This window comes from Felis catus, chromosome D3 (genome assembly GCF_018350175.1).
Source record: "Felis catus isolate Fca126 chromosome D3, F.catus_Fca126_mat1.0, whole genome shotgun sequence".
Lineage (NCBI taxonomy): Eukaryota > Metazoa > Chordata > Mammalia > Carnivora > Felidae > Felis > Felis catus.
The window spans coordinates 12956194-12976329 of record NC_058379.1 but is presented as its reverse complement, the minus strand read 5'-3'; the positions used below and the strand labels follow the sequence as shown (position 1 = coordinate 12976329).

The 20136-nt window shown below is 44.0% G+C and overlaps 1 protein-coding gene across 2 annotated transcripts in view; it reads left to right on the top strand.

Moving 5' to 3' along the window:
- The window catches only part of MED13L (mediator complex subunit 13L), a 307435-nt gene that overhangs the window by 270202 nt on the left and 17097 nt on the right, over positions 1-20136 (top strand). The window contains exons 15-23 of one of the 2 annotated variants that reach the window (XM_023241452.2): positions 2561-2778; positions 3084-3289; positions 6785-7722; positions 11654-11833; positions 12434-12657; positions 14549-14741; positions 15404-15836; positions 16390-16609; positions 18077-18265. In XM_023241452.2, coding sequence (XP_023097220.1) covers positions 2561-2778; positions 3084-3289; positions 6785-7722; positions 11654-11833; positions 12434-12657; positions 14549-14741; positions 15404-15836; positions 16390-16609; positions 18077-18265 — 2801 coding nt within the window. Of the gene's footprint in view, positions 1-2557; positions 2779-3083; positions 3290-6784; positions 7723-11653; positions 11834-12433; positions 12658-14548; positions 14742-15403; positions 15837-16389; positions 16610-18076; positions 18266-20136 lie in introns of both variants that reach the window. The other variant, XM_023241451.2, reaches the window with a different exon arrangement.

The window sequence follows — 20136 nt, the reverse complement described above, 5'->3', positions numbered from 1 at the left end:
TTACTTTTGATAAAAAATGTCACGGTTCCTGAGGTGTTGAAAATTGACATATGCAGCTTTGTTAGGTAGCATCAAAGAATTTGAGGATCCCCAAGTGGGAAACGCCTTTATTACATTTCTTAGAGAAAATTTAGACACTAATTTAATAAAATAATTCTTGGTAAAATTTCATGCATAGCCAGAACACCTGTATGTGAAGGAAAGGCTCCAAGTTCGTTGTCATTTTAACACAAAGAGAATTTGTACAGTTTATTTTCCAAATATTTACTTGGTGATTAAGATCTATAGTAGGAGTTTGAAACTTTTGTGAAGCAGACTTAGAGTTTAAAACGTTATACAGAAACATTAATTTTGTTTTAAATTGATCAGTAGTTTGCTCTTTGGCTTGGGAAAAGGAGTAGGGACTAAAAGATAAAGGTGATGGATGTACTTCAAGTGCAACCTAACTCAGTGTTAAAGCCTTCAGTCTTGTTTCAAGGAAAACTATTGATCTGGTGGCTGCTACATTTGAAGACCATGTTTCCTTCTCAGACTCCACTGGTTCTCTGGGATTTTCTGGCTTGGCTTGTATCCCTAGTTCCATGAATTGTCAGATTCCTTAAGGGTAAAATACTGTCCTAGCAAGAAGGTGCCTTGAAGATCTACTGGGGGGGGGGGGGGGACGGCGTTAGTTAGTTTTTCCTCTTTTCTCTCTTTTTTTCTTAATTGGCAGCAGCAGGTACCATTTTGTATAATGGTAATAATACCATTATACAATAGGTATAATAGTCCTATTATAGGAAATAGAAGTGGAAATAAATGATGAGAGTCAAAGTTGGGATCTGAAATCCTGTCTGTTGGCCTCTTCCTTCCCTTGTTTTATAGAGGAGCACCTAAAGCCTTATTCAGGATTATATAGTTGTTTACCTGGGAAACATTGTAAAGATCATCTGGTACAGAAGTTCTCACCATTCTTCTGCCTCCACATGGCAGAGGCTTCCCCCCCCCCCGCCCCCGCCCTCCACAAACAGAGGAAAGCCGGCAAGCCTGGTGAGAATCACACATTTAGTCCAGCCAAGCAGGTGAAGGATCGGAGGCCCTGAGGGCGGAGGTGACCCGACCTGACCATAGCAGCGCTGAGCTGTGAGCGCCGGGACTGCGGAAGCGTTCCCAGTGCTGCCGCCATGCGGCTCCGCCTCAGATTCTCTAGCGCGGGGCAGAGCACGATGTAGTTACTCCAGAAGTCCTCTCTTAGTCTGTTCAGTGGTTACCGTTTGCCTCTTCACATGTTGAAGCTACTCGGGCACCTGGGCGGCTCCATTGGTTAAACGTCCTACTCTTGGTTTCGGCTCAGGTCATGATCTCACGGTTCCTGAGTTCAAGCCCCACGTCAGGCTCTGCCCTTGACAGTGTGGCGCCTGCTTGAGATTCTCTCTCTTTTTCTCTCTGTACCTCCCCTGCTTTCTCTGTCTCTCTCTCTCTCTCTCTCTCTCTCTCTCTCAATAAATAAATAAACTTAAAAAGTTTTTTTAAAAAGTCTTGTAAATGTTGACGTTGCTAGAAAGAGCGATGTGATGGGAAATTGGGACATCAGATAGCTTTCCAAAACCGTGATTTAAATTCATGGCTCCAAATTTGTAAATAAATTTGCTGTACAGGACACCCCCTAGTGGCCAAATTTCACAACCACAACTGGCATTGCATTATATTCGCCTCAGCTTTGAAGAGTCAGTCATTGCCTTAATGAGCCACTGTTCATGATGGTGGCCAACCTCAGGTATATGAAAATGCTTTTTAAAAAAAGGATTGAGAGTCACTGTTCTCTAAGTATTTCTTAAAATATACTTTTTTTTTACCATTTGATTTTTAATAAATCTTTTGAGTCTAAGTAGGATTATTAAACCTAACTGTGAAGTTTCATTTTAATGTCAATATGGAAAGAGATTGTGGAACCATTTCCCTGAAGAGCAGTGAGTGTGGTGGATTTTTCAAACTAGCTAAGTAATTACTACATCTAAACCACCCTTCCAGCTCTAAATTTTTATTTTTTGTAGTATAAGTGCCTGATGGATTTTCCATGTAAAATTTGCTAGATGACATTTTTATATAATTCTGAAATATTTCATACATATTCGTAAGCAGAGATAGAACTTTTAATAAAGTTATTCCGTCAGATTTCTTTCAGCTTCTACTTATCTCCTCTCCTTATGCTTTTCAGGCAATCATTTGTTAGAAGAAAAATGTATGTTATGTAGACTTTGTCCACTTAATTAACGTGAAATCAAATCATAAAGCATCAGGGGGATAGTGGTAAAGTTCCAGAAAGGATAGTTTTCTGGTGATGACCTTATTCTTAGAAACTTCCATTATTAATATTCTATGGTGTAACTGATACAACCATTCAGTTAGCATTATTTCTGATGCAAGTAGGGCGCCTGCCTATGAACTGGGATGTTTTAGAAGTCCTGCCTGTTAAAATATTACTGTTTTTTCTTTTCTCTCTCTCTCTCTCTCTCTCTTTATCCCTCCCTCCCTCCCTCCCTCCCTCCCTCCCTCCCTCCCTTCCTTCCTTCCTTAGCAGTTGCAGACTTGCAAAGGATGTTTCCCACCCCTCCTTCTTTGGAACAGCACCCTGCATTTTCTCCTGTGATGAATTATAAAGATGGAATCAGTTCAGAGACAGTGACAGCATTAGGCATGATGGAGAGCCCTATGGTCAGTATGGTTTCAACACAGCTCACTGAATTTAAAATGGAAGTAGAAGATGGATTAGGAAGTCCCAAGCCAGAGGAAGTAAAGGTAATTGCCAGTATATTAATCTTACCAGGGCAGGGCAGGGCAGTTTTTAAGCAGATTCATATGCATCTTCAAGATGGTATTATCTATATGCCATACATACCTAAGTTCCTAGGAATCCTCGCAGTGGATCGTGAGGTACATTGTGTTGTATATAAATTATAGTGTCTTGATCAACTTATAATTTTGGCATTAGCATGTTCTGCTGACGAAATGAGAGAAATGCTGAGTTCCAGTGATTGTTGTTGCTGTTGTGGTGTCCTGAGTCGTTCACCGACATTATCACTGGCCCCCTCTTGTTATCACAGGACTTTTCATACGTGCACAAAGTTCCAACTTTTCAACCTTTCGTGGGTTCCTCCATGTTTGCTCCACTGAAGATGTTGCCGAGCCAGTGCCTGCTACCTCTGAAGATACCTGATGCCTGTCTGTTTCGGCCTTCGTGGGCGGTGCCTCCCAAAATTGAACAGCTGCCCATGCCGCCTGCAGCCATTTTCAGTAGAGACGGTTACAAGTACGTGCCGGGATCTGCATCGAGCTACTGGCCGTGTGAATGGGTTTTGAGCTTAACTAAATATTTATCTACAATGATGACATCACATACCATTTAAAACTTTCCTTTCTTGGCCATTCGTGGTTTTGCGCACATTATTTTGTATCGAAAGTGTACATGTCTTCTGAACCAAATTTCACGTACACAGATAAATTAAGGTTATTTGTATAGAGAACCACGGTGTTCGTGCTCATTCCATATCAAATCACTGTCTACCACGAATCAAACACTAGATTGGAGCTTAGGATATATTACTTACTTAAAAATACTACCATTTTGGGGTAGTATTGGTGAATACTTGGTTTGTGACTTGATACTCCAAGTGTGTTTACTGAAGGCACTTTAAAATGAAGTGATAACATGGAGACTTTCTCTGATGCTGACCCCACGTCATAAGAAAGCAGCAACAGAGGTGGTTGGAGAAGAGGAAGGAAGAGGCTGGGTTTACGGTAGCTTGGGCACTTTTCACTCTGTCAAAAAACAGTACTTACATCAACAACGCAGAGTCCGTTTACCCTATGATTCATAATTTCTTAATAAAATACATGCTATAAAATAGAAGGCCACAAACTCAAGTTTCTGTCAGGACCAGGCAAGCAATGTACGGACAACGTGGACTGGGGAAAGCAAACGACTTGACAGCACCAATGGTCAGTGTCCCCCAGCGGGATGGCAGGGACGGGCAGGGTCCGTGATGGACCCGCTGAGAGAAGGCCTCTTTGGAAGTGACTGTTTGCCGTGCGGTGACAGCACATAGTTCACACAAGGATGTGGGAGCCTGGAGATCTGCATGTTTATATACATTTCCTTTTTACAAACGGTGCTAATTAGTTCAGAGTTACATTTTAGGAACCAGTAAGACAAGAAGACAAATTCCAGATCCAGTCTGTGGGCTCTATTTGTGACATCAGATAAAACCATCTTGATGAAACCAACGTTACTGTCCCAAACGGGCTTTATGCTCACGTGTGTGAAGTCAGTAGGGGATTGAAAAACCGCGACGCGGGTGTGGGATAAAAGAACCCAGACTTGGGAAGGTACTGCTGTGCTGACATAGGACTCCGTTCCTGCTCCTCCCTTTTTTGTTTCCTCCTGTCTGTGACCTTAAATGACCATCTGATCGGAGTCTCCCCTTCTTTAAAATGGTATAATCCCGCCCTCCTTCCCACACAAGATTCTCGAAAGGCTCCGGCAACTAATGGTTGGGGAAGTATTGTGGCAATGACGACTCACCAGCAGTGTGAAAGAGTGTGCTCGAAAGGCCCCTGGTGGTGACCCCCCCCTGGCTGGTCTCCTGCTGCCGTGCTCCGGCTGGACTCGGTCTTATTTAAATAGGGCCTGGTGCAGTACAGTGGAGCCCACTGGCCCGTACACATTGCCATGCCCTTCTCAGCAGTACAGCAGCTCCAGGGACCCGGTGGACAGTTTAATCTCCTACACACAGAGGCTCCTCAAAAACGTGAAACGCAACCCGTTGCTGTATGGTCGGTTAAAAAATAAGTGATTTAGATCACTGCTTATTCTGTTCAGTCTGCCAGTAGCCATCCCAAAGATCCTTGGTATCCTTAGCTGGCACTGTTAGGAACTTGGTTCGATGAAGTATCGGCACACCTTCCAGAATGGCCGCCCTTGCCCCGGTGTCGTAGCTGTATGCCTCTTGAAATGTGGCCAGTTGAAACCAAGACTGAACTTTTGGTTTTATCTAAGTTGACTTAAACTTTAGCACGTAGGGCTAGCGGCAGCCTTATTGGCCAGCAAAGTTCTAGACCGTGTGAATTCCTTCTGCTGGGGCCTCCCTCACCCTGGCCACCCCTTTGCCACACTCAGCACGCTGGTGCTTCCTTGCTTGACGCCTGTCTTACTGGCTGTGAGCTGACTTTTCTTCTGCCTTTTTACTGTTGAATACCTGGCATCTAGCATAGTGTTGGTCCTCAACTCATTTTTATCGAATGGGGAAAAATCAGGTTACTGTGCAAACTAAACCATTCTTACTACCTAGGGAGCAATTCCATTATTTGGGTTTTCCGTTAGGAGCCATAGTTCCTTTTCTGATCTGAACTGCATAGTAATTCATGGGGTTTTGTCAAACAGGAAAATGTGAAAGGAGTCCAATTAGGGTAAAGATCTTTATTACGCACTTATTATTTTGGTCTCTGAGATAGCAGTGATTGCTAATCAAGGTTTCTGGGTCATTTTTTATCTGTTCTCAGCGATACCACTGTGCCTCAAATTTACAATTTCCTTACAGTGCTTGATGTAGATTTTTTTAGGCTGGTAGTTGAGGCATAGCTAATTAAAAATCACAAGAATTTATTTGAAGAGCCATTGCTTTGTGACATTCTTCTTTCAAATTGTAAGTGAATGAATATGTAGTTTATTGGAAGAACATTAGTTTAAGCTCAGTATTAATAGATTTCAAAAGAATAATAAGTATCAAGTGAAATCTGTGTTCTTTTGATACCTTCTAATTGGACAGAATGGTCTCGTGCTGTTTTACATGTACATCTAAGAGTGTATATCAGAAAACTTTTTTGCAATAAAAAAACAGCAGAACATTGCAGGCACTGTTTTGTGCTCTATGTGGCTATTCCAAGAAGAAGTCATTGCTTATGGAAAAATAGGTAACACAGTGCTATCAGTCTCTGGGAACTGAAACAAATTGTGCTACCAGTAAAGCATAGCATATTGAAAAATTAAAAATGAACTAAAATTGCCTGCCACTCCACAGGAATCTAGAAGTGTGGAAGCTGCAATATAGGATGTGTGCTTGTAACTCATCTAATGAGTACTAAGGCCTCCTAGCTACACACGTGATATTTGTATTAATTGTAGTGTAGCACTGGCCAGTGGCTTTCCTACAACTGGATTCCCTCATGGTGACTCATTATTATAAAAACACAGGCCTAGATAGGCCTGTATTTTGAAAATAGAAGAATAGTACATTTTCATGTGTGCCTGACTTAGAATCATGTATGGATCATCGCCTTAGAGAGCAAGTACGGTGGCAGACTTTCGATTTCAATAAATGACAAAAATGTAATTGCCAGTTAGATCCAGATTTTATCCTCTGGCCTTCTAGCTGATTTAGCATCTGAACTCGTGTTACAGTTTCACGTCGTAGTTACGGTTTTTCAAAACTACCTTGACCAGACTCAGCACCATGTTTTCTTCTAAAATCAGTGAAGTTCCTTTGAAAGATTAACACGAAGATTGCGCAGATGTGGGATAAGCAGAAGGAAGATGCTGTAGTGTATTGCTCTTCATGCCTTGCTGCTTGCTTTCCCATCCACTTCACTGGCTTTTTTGAGTGCTTTTATTTTTTTTAAGAAACACTGGAATATACCCAGGGATGGCATGCATGAAGGCTGCGGCGTGCGGGCGGGCGGGCGGGGTGACCGTGAGAACCCTGGCAGTCTGTGACGAGCGCGCATTCTCACTCGGCATTCTCTGTTGCAGCAACGTGCCTAGTGTCGGGAGCCTAGCAGACCCAGACTACCTGAATACGCCCCAGATGAACACGCCGGTGACGTTGAACAGCGCTGCCCCAGCCAGCAACAGCGGGGCAGGAGTTTTGCCATCTCCAGCAACCCCTCGCTTCTCTGTCCCCACACCACGAACCCCCAGGACCCCAAGAACTCCCAGAGGAGGGGGCACTGCCAGTGGTCAAGGGTCGGTTAAATACGACAGCACCGATCAGGGCTCACCTGCCTCTACTCCCTCCACCACGCGGCCCCTTAACTCTGTGGAGCCTGCCACCATGCAGCCGATTCCCGAAGCCCACAGTCTCTACGTCACCCTGATCCTCTCAGATTCCGTGATGAATATCTTTAAAGACAGAAACTTTGACAGCTGTTGCATCTGTGCCTGCAACATGAACATCAAAGGGGCAGATGTTGGGCTTTACATCCCCGATTCTTCCAACGAGGACCAGTATCGCTGTACCTGTGGGTTTAGTGCGATTATGAATCGCAAACTTGGCTACAATTCGGGACTCTTCCTGGAAGATGAGTTGGATATCTTTGGGAAGAATTCTGATATTGGTCAGGCCGCGGAGAGGCGCTTAATGATGTGTCAGACTACCTTCCTTCCTCAGGTGGAGGGAGCCAGAAAGTCCCAGGAGCCACCTATAAGCCTCCTCCTCCTCCTCCAGAATCAGCATACACAACCTTTTGCTTCACTGAGTTTCTTGGACTACATTTCCTCCAACAGTCGCCAGACTCTTCCCTGTGTGAGCTGGAGTTACGACCGGGTGCAGGCAGATAATAATGATTATTGGACGGAATGCTTTAATGCCTTGGAGCAGGGCCGACAGTATGTGGACAATCCCACGGGTGGAAAAGTAGACGAAGCGCTGGTGAGAAGTGCCACTGTGCACTCTTGGCCTCACAGCAATGGTAGGTTTTCCAGAATGCACACTTACTTTGCAGATTTTCTTTGTATGGTGGTAAATTATAAGCTTTCTTTGTTATAGGACAAATCTCAAATTTCACTTCTTCAGAAGAACTAAAGTGAGAGCCCTGTTGATAATTATCCTAAATTTAAGGACTGGAGAAATGTTTCATATGGAAACACCTTTTGAGCAGAGGAATTATTTTTTGAAAACTTCCTATCGTGTTAATTCCTATGGGCCATTGGTACTGGAAACCGGTGGCTGCTAAGTGTCAGAGTTGTCGAGACTATACGGGATACTAGTTTGTACACCCTTTCGTGTTTACATCCACCCATTCCTCTAGACCGGTTTTCCACGGTCCTTCCTCCATGAAGCCTTCTGCCCATTTACAGAGCACTTTTTCCCTCCTCTGGTTCTCCAGTGCTTTGTATCTTACAACAGTGATCACGGTTTACTTTGCGTTGTGGTTCCCGAGGCATGTCACTGGCTCTTCTGTTGTTAAAAGCTCCAGTTGACAAATATCTGTGACGATGAGCTCGAAGTGGGCCACGGAACTTGCCATTCGCTGCCTTTATTCATTCGCTATTCCGTGATGCATCCTGGGGGATAAAATGACCGAAAGAGACAAGGTACCTCTCGGAGGGACTTTCTGATCTGTTCTGGAAGATGTACATTAATCAGATAATTACACGAATTAGCATATTATTAGAAACCATTATAAGCGATGAAAGCATGGGATAAGGAGAGCATCCCTAGACTGGGGTCAGGGAAGACCTCCTTGAAGAAGTACTAACGTTAGAGATCTCAGTACTGATTAATTGGATAAAGAGAGTGGAGAGCAAGGAATTGTGTCCCAGGTAGAAGGAGCAAGAGTGAAGGCCCAGAATTATGTAGAGCTTGGGGCTTTCAGAAAACTGAAGCCAGCTTCCAGTTGGCTAGATTTACAAGAACCTTTTGAGACCTGCTGGGGCTGGGGGCTTTATCCCAAGAGCCCTAACAGGTCATTGATGGGTTTATGAAGAGGCATTGCCATCAGATTTGTGCAGTTAAGAAACAGATACTCTCAGGGGTGCCTGGGTGGCTCAGTTGGTTAAGCACCTGACTTTGGCTCAGGTCACGATCTCATGGTTCACGAGTTCGAGCCCTGCGTTGGGCTTTGTGCTGACAGCCTGGAGCCTGCTTCAGATTCTGTTTCTGTCTCTCTCTGCCCTTCCCCTGCTCACGTGTTCCCTCTCCCTCTCCCTTCTTCCCTCCCTCCCTCTCCCTCTCTCTCTCTCTCTCTCTCTCTCTCTCTCTCTCTCTCTCTCTCTCAAAAATAATAATAATTAATTTTAAAATAAAACAGAGAAACAAATACTCTGACTTCGGCGCAGGCTGTGGATTTGGAAATGATAGGAACGGTGGAGAGACTACAGGTTTAATGTAGTGGCTCAAATAAATAATAGCTTGGTTTCGTGTCTTAGCAAAGGAGATGGAAGAGAAGTGGAAGCATTCAAAAGACGTTGAGGAAGTGGTAGGACTGCAGGATTTGGTAGTGGGTTGGATTTGGGGGCTTGGGGAGAACGGGATGTTAAGGAAGACACCCGGATTTGTGATGCATGTACCTGGACCCATAGTGACCTCGTTCAAAGCTAGGTGTACTGGAGGAAGACCCTGTCTGGGGAGAAAGCCCCTAAATTGAGTTTTGGTGATTTTAAAGATCCCTTCTGAGATACCCAGCTAGAGGTTTCAGGTAGACACTTGGGATTTGACAGGCCTGCAGCTCAGGGGGAAGGGAGTGGTTGGCTTGTAGATCGGAACTCAAGTCAGGAGCACTGAGGAGGAGGGAAGCTCACTGAGGAGGCGGACAAAACGAGAACCGCAGAGGGCTTGGGACAGAGCTTTACTGAATTCTTTGGTGTAACCGAGTTCAAGAAAGAGTAGAGTGCTCAATAAGCATTAAAGCACAGCTGAGCTTTTAAGATGAGGATTCAACCTGTCTTTTGACCACGGTGAGGGCTGCTCTGGAGAGAGGTGGGAGCGGCCAGGCCCGAGAGGTCGGTTACGTGAACGGAACATGGACCCTGTCCTGAGCAGCTCTGAGCCTCGGAGGAGAGAAGGCTGTATAATCTTCTTAAATATAGTTTGAAATCTGGAAAAGAACTATGGCTTGAGGATAGAGCTCAGCGGAGTAGGGGTGAGAGGCATTTTCGGAGTAGCCAAGCAAGGAGGCTTCTTGGTAGGTGGAGACTCCTAAGGAAGTATTCAAGGGTGACCCTCACTTCTGTAACTGCTCAGGTTTGAGCACAGTGCCTTACACTTAGCAGGCCTTTAACTAATGTCTGTGGGATGAATTTATGAATTAAAGAAAGTACAGTCTTTCCCCTACAGAAATGTGGGTGATTATCTTGGGTGGTTCCTTTTACTAGACAGTAGCCTTCAGACAGAAAAGCATTCTGTGGGTGGATCAGTACTGTCATCTTTGGATATGAAAAATAGCAGATTTTGTTGCAGGGGAGGTGTGGGCTTCAAAGTCAGAAGCTGGAAAGTACCCGACAGCTGATGGAAGTGAACGGTGCGGTGCGGGAGCCGGGTCTGCAGACAGCAGCGCCCTCAATTGTCTCGCACGGCACACTTTCTGTTCCGTGTGCACAGGAATAGCCCCACGGAAGTGCGTCTGCTTTTATTTTTCTCTAACGTGTGGTTCTCTTGGTCTGTCATTTTCCAACTTTTGATAGAGCCGTGGGTACAAGAAGTACTTTTTTCTTTACTATAAGGAAAAAAGGCAGCACAGGCTCGAAGATGAAGGCGATGGCCATTGCTCCGTTGTCAGGCAAGCAGCAGAGCCGAGTGAGGAGAGAGCGAGCAGGGGCGGGGGGAGGGGGCGGCTGTCCGACCGCTCCAGCAGGGCTGTCTGTGCAGGAACGTGGCTCCGAGCCCACACTCGCCGGGTCTCCCGGCTCTTTCGGGAGGTGTTGGAAATTTAGGTTTGCCACTTGTGTTTGATTTAGGAGATACACCTCAAAATGTCTTAAGCACCCTGTGTTTCAGATTTAGTGGGTAGGTAAATCTTAGATTTCCAACCGTGTCCCTTTCCTAGTCAGCTAGAAAAGGAAGAGTAAGGGAAGGTCTTTAGGCATGCAGCCGTGTGGGTTCATAGCTGGTCACCTCAAACTTGATGAGCTCTTTCATCGGACGTTTCTGAGAATTTGATGAGCGTGATGGACCTTCCTGCCTGGGAAAGAGTACACATTTGTACGTGCGTGCAGGGTTTTGCATAGAGTTTGAGAGGTTTCTCAGATTCTCTGTTAAGAGCCCCTCCTCCTAGTAGGAAGAATGTTTGTTTTGAAGCCCTGAGTCCCACCCTCCTCTGGGTGGATGGCCTCTCGTCCTGGCGTTGCCTTCGCCATGGTGCCCTGTGCCTCTGCCTGCGTGCAAGGTCGCCGTTCTCTTTCATGCACTCAGTGTTTTGTGAAAATATTTTACAGTAGGAGCGTTTTTAACAGTTTTTTAAAAGCTTCTGTGTAGGTTTTTTCCCCCCACTTAACACATCCAGAACATTGGTGTTTGTAAATAAAAGTAATACGATAATTAAGAAACTTTTACAGGGTACAGGGTTTCTTATGTAAACTTCAAACAGGTTCATACGATTTGAAAGAGCAGGTCTATCCATCTTTTTACTTCAAAGCAGTTCTACAGTTAACCTCTTGAATATAGAGTAACGTACTTCTCCTTTTATTATTTCCAATAATAAATTATAAATTACTTTATAATAATAAAATACCTTTACTGTTGCCAGGTAAGTCTAGCATTTTAGAATCTAGTAAAAATAGAACGTGCCACCAGCGTTATCTTTGTCATGGGCCGTAACTCCGGTCCAGAATTAGGGCAGGAAAGAGGACGGTGTCGATCCCCCCTTACGATTTCTGTTCCTTTCCGTGTCCCTTCTCTTCCAGTGCTGGACATCAGTATGCTCTCCTCCCAAGATGTGGTCCGTATGCTGTTGTCTCTGCAGCCCTTTCTCCAAGACGCCATCCAGAAGAAGCGCACGGGCAGGACCTGGGAGAATATCCAGCATGTGCAGGGACCGCTAACCTGGCAGCAGTTCCACAAGATGGCAGGACGGGGGACCTACGGTAGAACCTCTTCCCTCTTTCAGTTCCTTCATAGGTTGTTGCCGTAGAAACCAGCTTTAGTCACTGCCAAGTCCTCGCCTCACTGACAAAATAGCATCTTTTTTTTCACGACTGTTAAGCTTTATAATCTCTTTTCTTTCCTAAAGTCAGTTTGGAGTTACGTTTTCTTAGCATCCTTGGCAGAAACAAGGTCAATGAGGAAAATGATCCTTAAGTAGAGTATCCATTAGATTTTCCTCATCTTCCTGATCCTCATTGTATTTTCATCTGGATGAACTTCTGAATTAGTTCTGTCAACTTCTTCAGATCCGGGATTATCATGCTTAAAGGAAACGATGTAGTGCTGCTTGGAAAACTAACTTTAACTTGTTCTAGTCTGCCCTCTGATCTTCTCGAACCTCTGTAAGCATGTTCTGACTCATTTAAGTTAGGTCCTTCATCAGGAGCCATATAATTAGAGGATTTGAAGAGTACTGTTGAGAGTTACGCTGCGAACCTGCAAGGAAACTTCTGATGCCAGAACTAATACTAACGCAGCGGGGACCTTCTAAGGTGTCCCGGTTGTGGGAAGCACCCTCCTGAACTGCACTGTCGTTACAGGTTCCGAAGAATCTCCTGAGCCGTTGCCCATCCCCACCCTGCTGGTAGGCTATGACAAGGACTTCCTCACCATCTCGCCGTTCTCCTTGCCATTTTGGGAGAGGCTGCTGTTGGACCCATATGGGGGCCACCGGGATGTTGCCTATATTGTGGTGTGTCCAGAAAACGAGGCCTTGCTCGAAGGAGCCAAAACTTTCTTCAGGGACTTGAGCGCTGTATATGAGGTGAGAACGACCCGAAAATCGCTTTTGGGACATGAGTCCTCAGATTGTTTCTAGCTGTGGCTGAGTTTTAAAGAGCAAGTATCTTCAAAGGAGATCTCAAAGGAAATTTGCAGATAGTTGGAGGATGGAGGAGAGAATTAAGTTGGCAAGTTTTCCCGGAAGTCAATTGCTTTTCCCATCTGTGCTTTACATTTTGTTAGATTTAGAAGACTTTGCTCTACTGGCCTTACCACACCATGTACAATTCTGTCAGCTGTTTTTTCCTGACTTATGTGCTTGAGTTTAAGAGTGTTGCTTACCAGGGGCGGGTGTTCTGGCTGTTCAGAAGATGGCCTTTACAAAAAGAAAGCACATCTCTTTGTGGGCAGGGCTGAGGGGGTGGGGGGTGTTCCTGAAAACAGTATGAAAATGTTTAGCTTGAAGATTTCTGTGTCAAAAGACGAGTTTAATGAATCATGTCCCTGTTGTGTGTTATGTATTTAAACACTACGTTCATCTTAATACTAAAATTTTGATACAGGTTAATAATAACCATAATAATTTAAAAGCCAGGTAGATAATTTTGTATATTTATTACATGAAATACTATTGCTTTTGAAAAATTAGGATCATGTGTATCTTGAAGAGTAAGTTCCACATTTTTTCAGCCAGAGTATACGTACACTAAATTCTTCGTACCTTATACTTCTAATATCTTTTTTTTGGCAAGATTAAATGAAATTAGTATTTTTGAAGAGCTGTGACAGGCATAGTATAAACATTACAAGGGTGTTTGTTAAATATGATGCCAAGTTGAATTTCAAAAATATGTCATAACAGAACATTCGCTATTTAGAAATGGATGGGTGCACATGAAATAGTGAGCTTATGTCTTGCTACAAAGAAGTGAGGAGATGGTAATGTCTGAGGTGATGGCATCAGTTAAGCCCCTGGAGGAAACCCTCAGATCTAGGAATTTCTACACAGTGCCTGGTCCGTGGATGTGTAATAATATTAAATCATAAGGACCGTAACACAGAAAACTTGTGTAAGCAATTTTTTTTTAAAGCACGGCCCTTCTCTTGAACGAAGCCTTCAACAGAAGTTACAAAACATAAAAGGATCGAGGGATCTTTTTAGATCCTAATGACTTTATTAGGACTGCTCGTTTGGTCATAGTGTGTCCCTGGTTACGAGGGTTTTGTAGGGCCTGAGTTAGGCCTTCAGTTATCAGCTGTAATAAGGGATGATATGGGCTCTCCTGTTGTTGAATAGATAGTTAAGTAGCTTACTTTTCGCAGGTGTGTTGTATTAATTCTTGGCTGCAAGTGTCCATTTAATGTGCCAGAGATTAACAACAGAATCTCATTGTGCTTAAAACAACTATTTACTTTTAAAAAGTGATCAGCATATCCCCTGCTTCAGTGGCCTCTGCTCTTGGTGATCTCCAAATGTCTGTAACAGTGTAACAGATGGCCCATAAAATTTTAATGTTATCTTATGGGAAAACATTATGAGTCGGGATTACTTAAGAGGTTTTAGCGGACATATGTCTCAGTCAGCCTTAGTAGGCAGGAATCTGGTTAATTCTTTATTTGACCATTAGCAATCAGGTAGTACTCAGCGACCTTCCCTTGTGCGGGAGGAACTGGCTGGGTGAAGAAACATTTATTTTTCTTGAGAGGGGCCCAGTCCAGGTTTTGGAGAGGCAGATAGGAGTTTCAGCACACATTCTAACGAGCAAAAAGGACCAGCTCAGAACGTGGGTTTGGGTGCTTGTGTTAATGCGAAAAGAAAACGCAAGGTACTTCCACGTGCGTGGTAGAGAATGTCATCTCCCCCCCCCCCCCCCCCCCCCCCCCCAGCACAGGCGTGGTTCCTGTTGTAAGTAACGGTCTTGTTTGTGGTGTAGATGTGTCGGCTTGGGCAGCACAAGCCCATCTGCAAAGTGCTACGAGATGGGATCATGCGCGTGGGAAAGACTGTGGCACAGAAGCTGACGGATGAGCTTGTGAGCGAGTGGTTTAACCAGCCGTGGAGCAGCGAGGAGAATGACAATCATTCCAGACTCAAACTTTATGCGCAAGTTTGCCGCCATCACCTAGGTAAATGGGAATTTGTTTGGCAAAGTAGAATCTGAGAAGTAAAATAGCAGATTGCCACCCTTTGGGAAGCAGCGTTCTGCTGCTTTTATCTCAGGTAATGTTGGTGTTCCATTACCGTATTTGTTTAGGTCTAATTTCTGCGTTCTGGGTCGTTAAATGCTCATTTTTACGTGCACAACATTCTTTAAAAGCAATTTAAAGTTGCCTAAAGAAGTCATATCTAATTTACTCCACATGTTGAAAACTTAGCGGCAGGACTTGGTATTAACTGCTTAAGTTAAACCCGCACTCCCTAGAGAGTCTTGGAAGCTTCTAAAGCCCGCTGCGCATAGGAGCGTGGTATACGCCGTGATGGCTCCGGAAGAGACCCCGGCCTCGCGGCTTGCGGTGAAGGCAGACAGATTCAGTCCGAAAGGTTAATTTTCTCTTTGTTTTCAAATAAGCCCCTTCACCAGAACTGTCACACGTAGCCCCGTGTTCAGCTCCACATTTGCAGAGTATATAAGCCTATGCTCCAGCGTGGAGATAGCATCTTGGGTGTCATAGTCAGAGCATCACAGCCTGAAAACGTAATTTTCTGAAACCGTGACCGTTCTGCTTGCTGATTGGGTCTGACGCCGCGGAGTGTCGCTGACATCCCCTCTCTGCGTGTACTCTTTCAGCACCTTATCTAGCCACTCTGCAGCTCGATGGCAGCCTGCTGATACCACCTAAGTACCAGTCCCCACCAGCAGCAGCACAGGGACAAGCCACCCCCGGGAACGCTGGGCCTCTAGCTTCAAATTCAGGATCGGCAGCGCCCTCAGCCGGCAGTGCGTTCAACCCCACCTCCAGCAGCAGTTCCGGGAACCCCGCGGCAGGCAGCTCGGCCTCCGGGTCCTCTGTGCCGCCGGTCTCCGCCTCCGCCCCCGCCCCCGCCCCCGTTGTTAACCAGATCAGCACTACCTCTTCTTCAGGATTCAGTGCTAGCGTCGGAGGGCAGAACCCCGGCAGCGGGGCCGGTTCTGCAGACAGAACGCAAGGGAGCGCAGGCTGTGGTGGCGACCCGGAGCCCGGGCAGAGCTCCTCTCAGCCCTCACAGGATGGACAAGAAAGGTACGCTGCCCGCCGGTCGATGGTGTGTGGCTTCGGCCCCGTCCCTGCCCTTCTGCACCCCACGCCCCTCCTCACCTCCTGCATCTCTAAGGCTCGTGAAGCGCCCTATTTCCCTCCTTCCCAAAGGGAACTTATGACAGTCTGCGGCTCCAGTGTTAAGAAATCCAAGACTCCGTGTGAACTTACTGTTATTAAGCTTATTGGCTTCATAGGAAGCTGGTACTGTTAATACTATTATTATATGAACATAATATAGTATTAGTAAGCTGTTACCACTCACATTAATAATAGTATAAAACATCTTTTTAGAATGTGGCCCCAAGGAAAAGAAGGAGTCGAAAAAGAGATCTCCCATTTAAAGGAGTCGTATATTGTCATTTCCCGTCTCTCTTGGTGCTGACGGGCTTGGTTTGCCTTCGTTTGGATAATACGAAACATATCAATGCTACATTCGATCTGTAATCATTGTCCAGGGGGTCAGTGTCCTCGGGAATTGATGTATTTTGTGTAATTTATATTTATTTGTGCATCTCATAAGTGACTCTCTCCGCAGTGTCACAGAAAGGGAAAGAATAGGAATTCCCACGGAACCCGACTCTGCAGACAGCCAAGCCTATCCTCCAGCTGTGGTCATTTACATGGTGGACCCCTTCACCTACACTGCAGACGAAGACTCCACTTCCGGAAACTTTTGGCTGTTGAGTTTGATGCGCTGCTACACGGAGATGCTGGATAATTTACCCGAACATATGAGAAATTCTTTCATTCTCCAGGTAACTGCCTGCAACTTTATTTTTAGCTTTTGTTGTTGTTTTTATGAAAGTAAATACTACAGGTCTGTGATTTCTTTTTCATTGGAAGTACATAAAGCTGTAAAAGAAATGATGTTCATAATTCTACCTTTAGATTAAGCCACCATCACCATTTTGGTGTATTTTTAGCCTTTTTTTGTGTATGTCAGTTTATAGAATTGAGATCATACTTTTAGTATTATTTTTAGTCCTTTTATACTTAACATTATTCCTGAATACTTTTCTATGTTACTGAAAATTCTCCCAAGCAGCGTTTGTAATGACTGCATATTCTCCATATTTAATTATTACCATACAGTTAGATATTTAATTTGTCTCTATCTTTCACATTATAAACAAAGCTATAACAAACATCTTTCTGTGTAATCTCTTTTTCACAGTTTGGGTCATTTCTTAAAGTGGATTCTTAGACCTATAGATTCCTGTAAACAATGCCGGATTCCTTTCCAAGAAAGTTACACTTACTTACATTCCCTTTAGCGCTGAGTGAGCATGCCTCTTTCACTACAGCCTTGCCAGCTGTATAGTGCAATAATTGTATAGGATTTTGATAATAGGTGAAAAATGATGCCTTGGGTGTTTGGGTTTTGTTTTACTGTCACTTTCACTAAAGCCATCTTAACAATTAAAATATCGAAATTAGTTACCAGAACAGATTGATTGTTTTTCATTGTTGTGAAGTTTGTGTCTCTGATGCTTAGATAATAATCCCGAAGATACGATGCACACTATGTGTGTATATGAGAAAAAGGAGAGCTACATTAAAAAGCAAATTGTAAAATTTTGGAGCATGACAACAATAAATTGAGAATTTATCCCTCGAAGGAACAGGGTAATTTCTAAGTGACTGTGACTTGACCGACAAGATGGCACCCTCTTCTTCAATTGTTGGTGTACCTTTGTACTCGAGGATTTCATGCCATCTAAGGAATTAAGATTGAGTTATATTATGTTTGGCATTTATATATTTTATTTTACTTAATTGATTTTTTAAAGTTTATTTATTTGTTTTGAGAGAGACCAAGCACGAGCAGGTGAGGGACAGAGAGAGCACGAATCCTAAGCAGGCTCTGTGCAGTCAGCTCAGAGAGAGCCCCACGCGGGGCTCGAACCCACAACACCGTGAGATCATGACCTGAGCTGAGATCAAGAGTTGGACGCTTGACCGATTGAGTGATCCAGATGCCCCTCTTGTATCTTGTTTTTAAGATTTTGTTTTTAAGTTATCTCTACACCCAGTGGGTCCCAAACTCACAACCCTGAGATCAAGAGTCGCAGCTCCACCCACTGAGCTACCCAGACGCCCCTTATGTATTTCCAAACTACAGTTCTCTGCCCCCATTCAGCAAAGAATTCACGCCGTCTTGTCCTCCAGCTTTCCTGTTGGCGCATTCGATCCCAGTTTCTGGTTTTTTTGTGTTTGTGTAGATCGTGCCTTGCCAGTACATGCTGCAGACAATGAAGGACGAACAAGTTTTCTACATTCAGTACTTGAAGTCCATGGCATTTTCGGTGTACTGCCAGTGCCGGCGCCCTCTGCCCACACAGATCCACATTAAGTCCCTCACGGGATTTGGGCCTGCCGCCAGCATCGAGATGACCCTCAAGAACCCAGAGGTAGGTAGTAGCACAGCAGAAGCTTCGGAAAGAGCACTCTGACGCGGGAGGTGCAAACCTGGCCGGTTGGTTGCCTGCTTGGCCTTCTGCCTTTATGAAGAGTGGTAGGTTTCTTTGATTCCTGATTTGAAACAGAGGAGATACTTCTCTCCACTTGTGAAATTTGGGGGATAAGAGGCCGGTGAACTCTCGGTGTTTTTTTGATGTAGGTCCTGAGGCAGCAACACACTTACCACTTTTACTTAGCGATGCTCGACTTTTCCTATGTTTATTTTGTTATTTTTTTGAAGCTAATCTGTGTGTTAAATCACTAAGTCTCTCCCTTCCCTGGCTCTTTGCTCCCCTGGTACCACAGTTGTTTGCGTGTGCGATCACCCTGCAGGGATCCCTCGTTTTCTGCTGCATGTTTTTACAGGAGCTTGCTCTCCCCTCCCTGGCCTCCGTGCTTTTTCCCTCCATCTTCTTACACCTGCTTCCCACAGATAGGCGCCTCCGGGGGAATTTGAAAGCACCAGACAGAAGTTGTACACTTCTTTTCATTTCACTAATCACTTTATCCTGAAGATGGATGAACAGGGCGATGTTTGAATTTTCAGAGCCTTCAAAAATCAGTTCCCGCAACTTTTATTGCATGAAAGATCACCCGTTAATAAAAGCCAGCAAATAAATACCTCTTCACCAGAAAAAAACTCAAAAACACCAAAAACTGCTGATTTTAGTTGGTGATGAAAATTTTTCTGAAAAAACTCACTTGGAGAAGTAAGAGCTTAGGGAAAAAAATGAGGCCTTTATAGTTAATAGCACACTTGTCCCTTGCTCCCATCAGAAGCAGCTGCTTAGCCGACAGGCACCTCCACTCTGTGGTTGTGTACAGTTTCTGTCTCTAGCTGTTTAGGTTGGTTTATTCTTTTGAGTTTTAATTTTTCCATTCTCATGAGCAGTTTATCTATTTTAGTTCACCCATTAGTGTTTTCTAGGATTTAAAAAAAAATGAATTTATTTCTACTTGTTTCTTCTTTTGTCTCCAGAAATCGAGGTATTGCCTTTCTTTATAAACTTAGAATCTAGCCTGCATTCTGTCTCTGCAGAGTTGCCTGTTCTGGACATTGTATGTGAGCAGAACATACAGTCTGTAACCTTTCATGTCTGATTCTTTCATTTAGCATGTTTTCTAGGTTCATCCATGTTACAGCATGTGTGTTTTATTTCTTTTTATGGTTAAATAATATTCCACTGTATGGATATACCACATTTTGGGTATTCATTCTTTGGTGTATGGACACTTGGGTTTTCCCACTTTTTAGCTATCGTGAATAACAACACTGCTGTGAACATTTGTGCGCAAGTGTCTGTGTTTACAATATTTTCCATTCTCTTGGTAAATACCTAGGAGTAGACTTTCCAGGTGTAGGGAGAATGAATGGATCAGTGATAAGATTAGCTTTGAAACTTTGAACAAATTATTGAATATCTCCAGGCCTGTGTTTTGGATCCCGAAAATGAAGGAATTGGATTAGATTCTGTCTCAGGTCTTTATTTTAGCTTTAAAATTCTGTAATTCCATTGTTAACTATTTTTTATGATATATCTATATCTGTCTCTATTTTGGATGTATAGTTTAGGGGTCAGCAAGTATGACTGTAGCTGCAATCAAGCCTGTAGCCTGTATTTGTATGACCTGGATAAGAATGATTATTACATTAAAAAAAAAAGAGGAATGATTATTACATTAAAAAATGTTTATTTATTTATTTTGAAAGAGAGAGAGGTCATGAGAAAGGGGCAGAGAGAGGGAGAGAGAGAACCCCAAACAGGCTTGATGCAGGGCTCAATCTCACGAACCATGAGATCATGACCGAGCCGAAATCAAG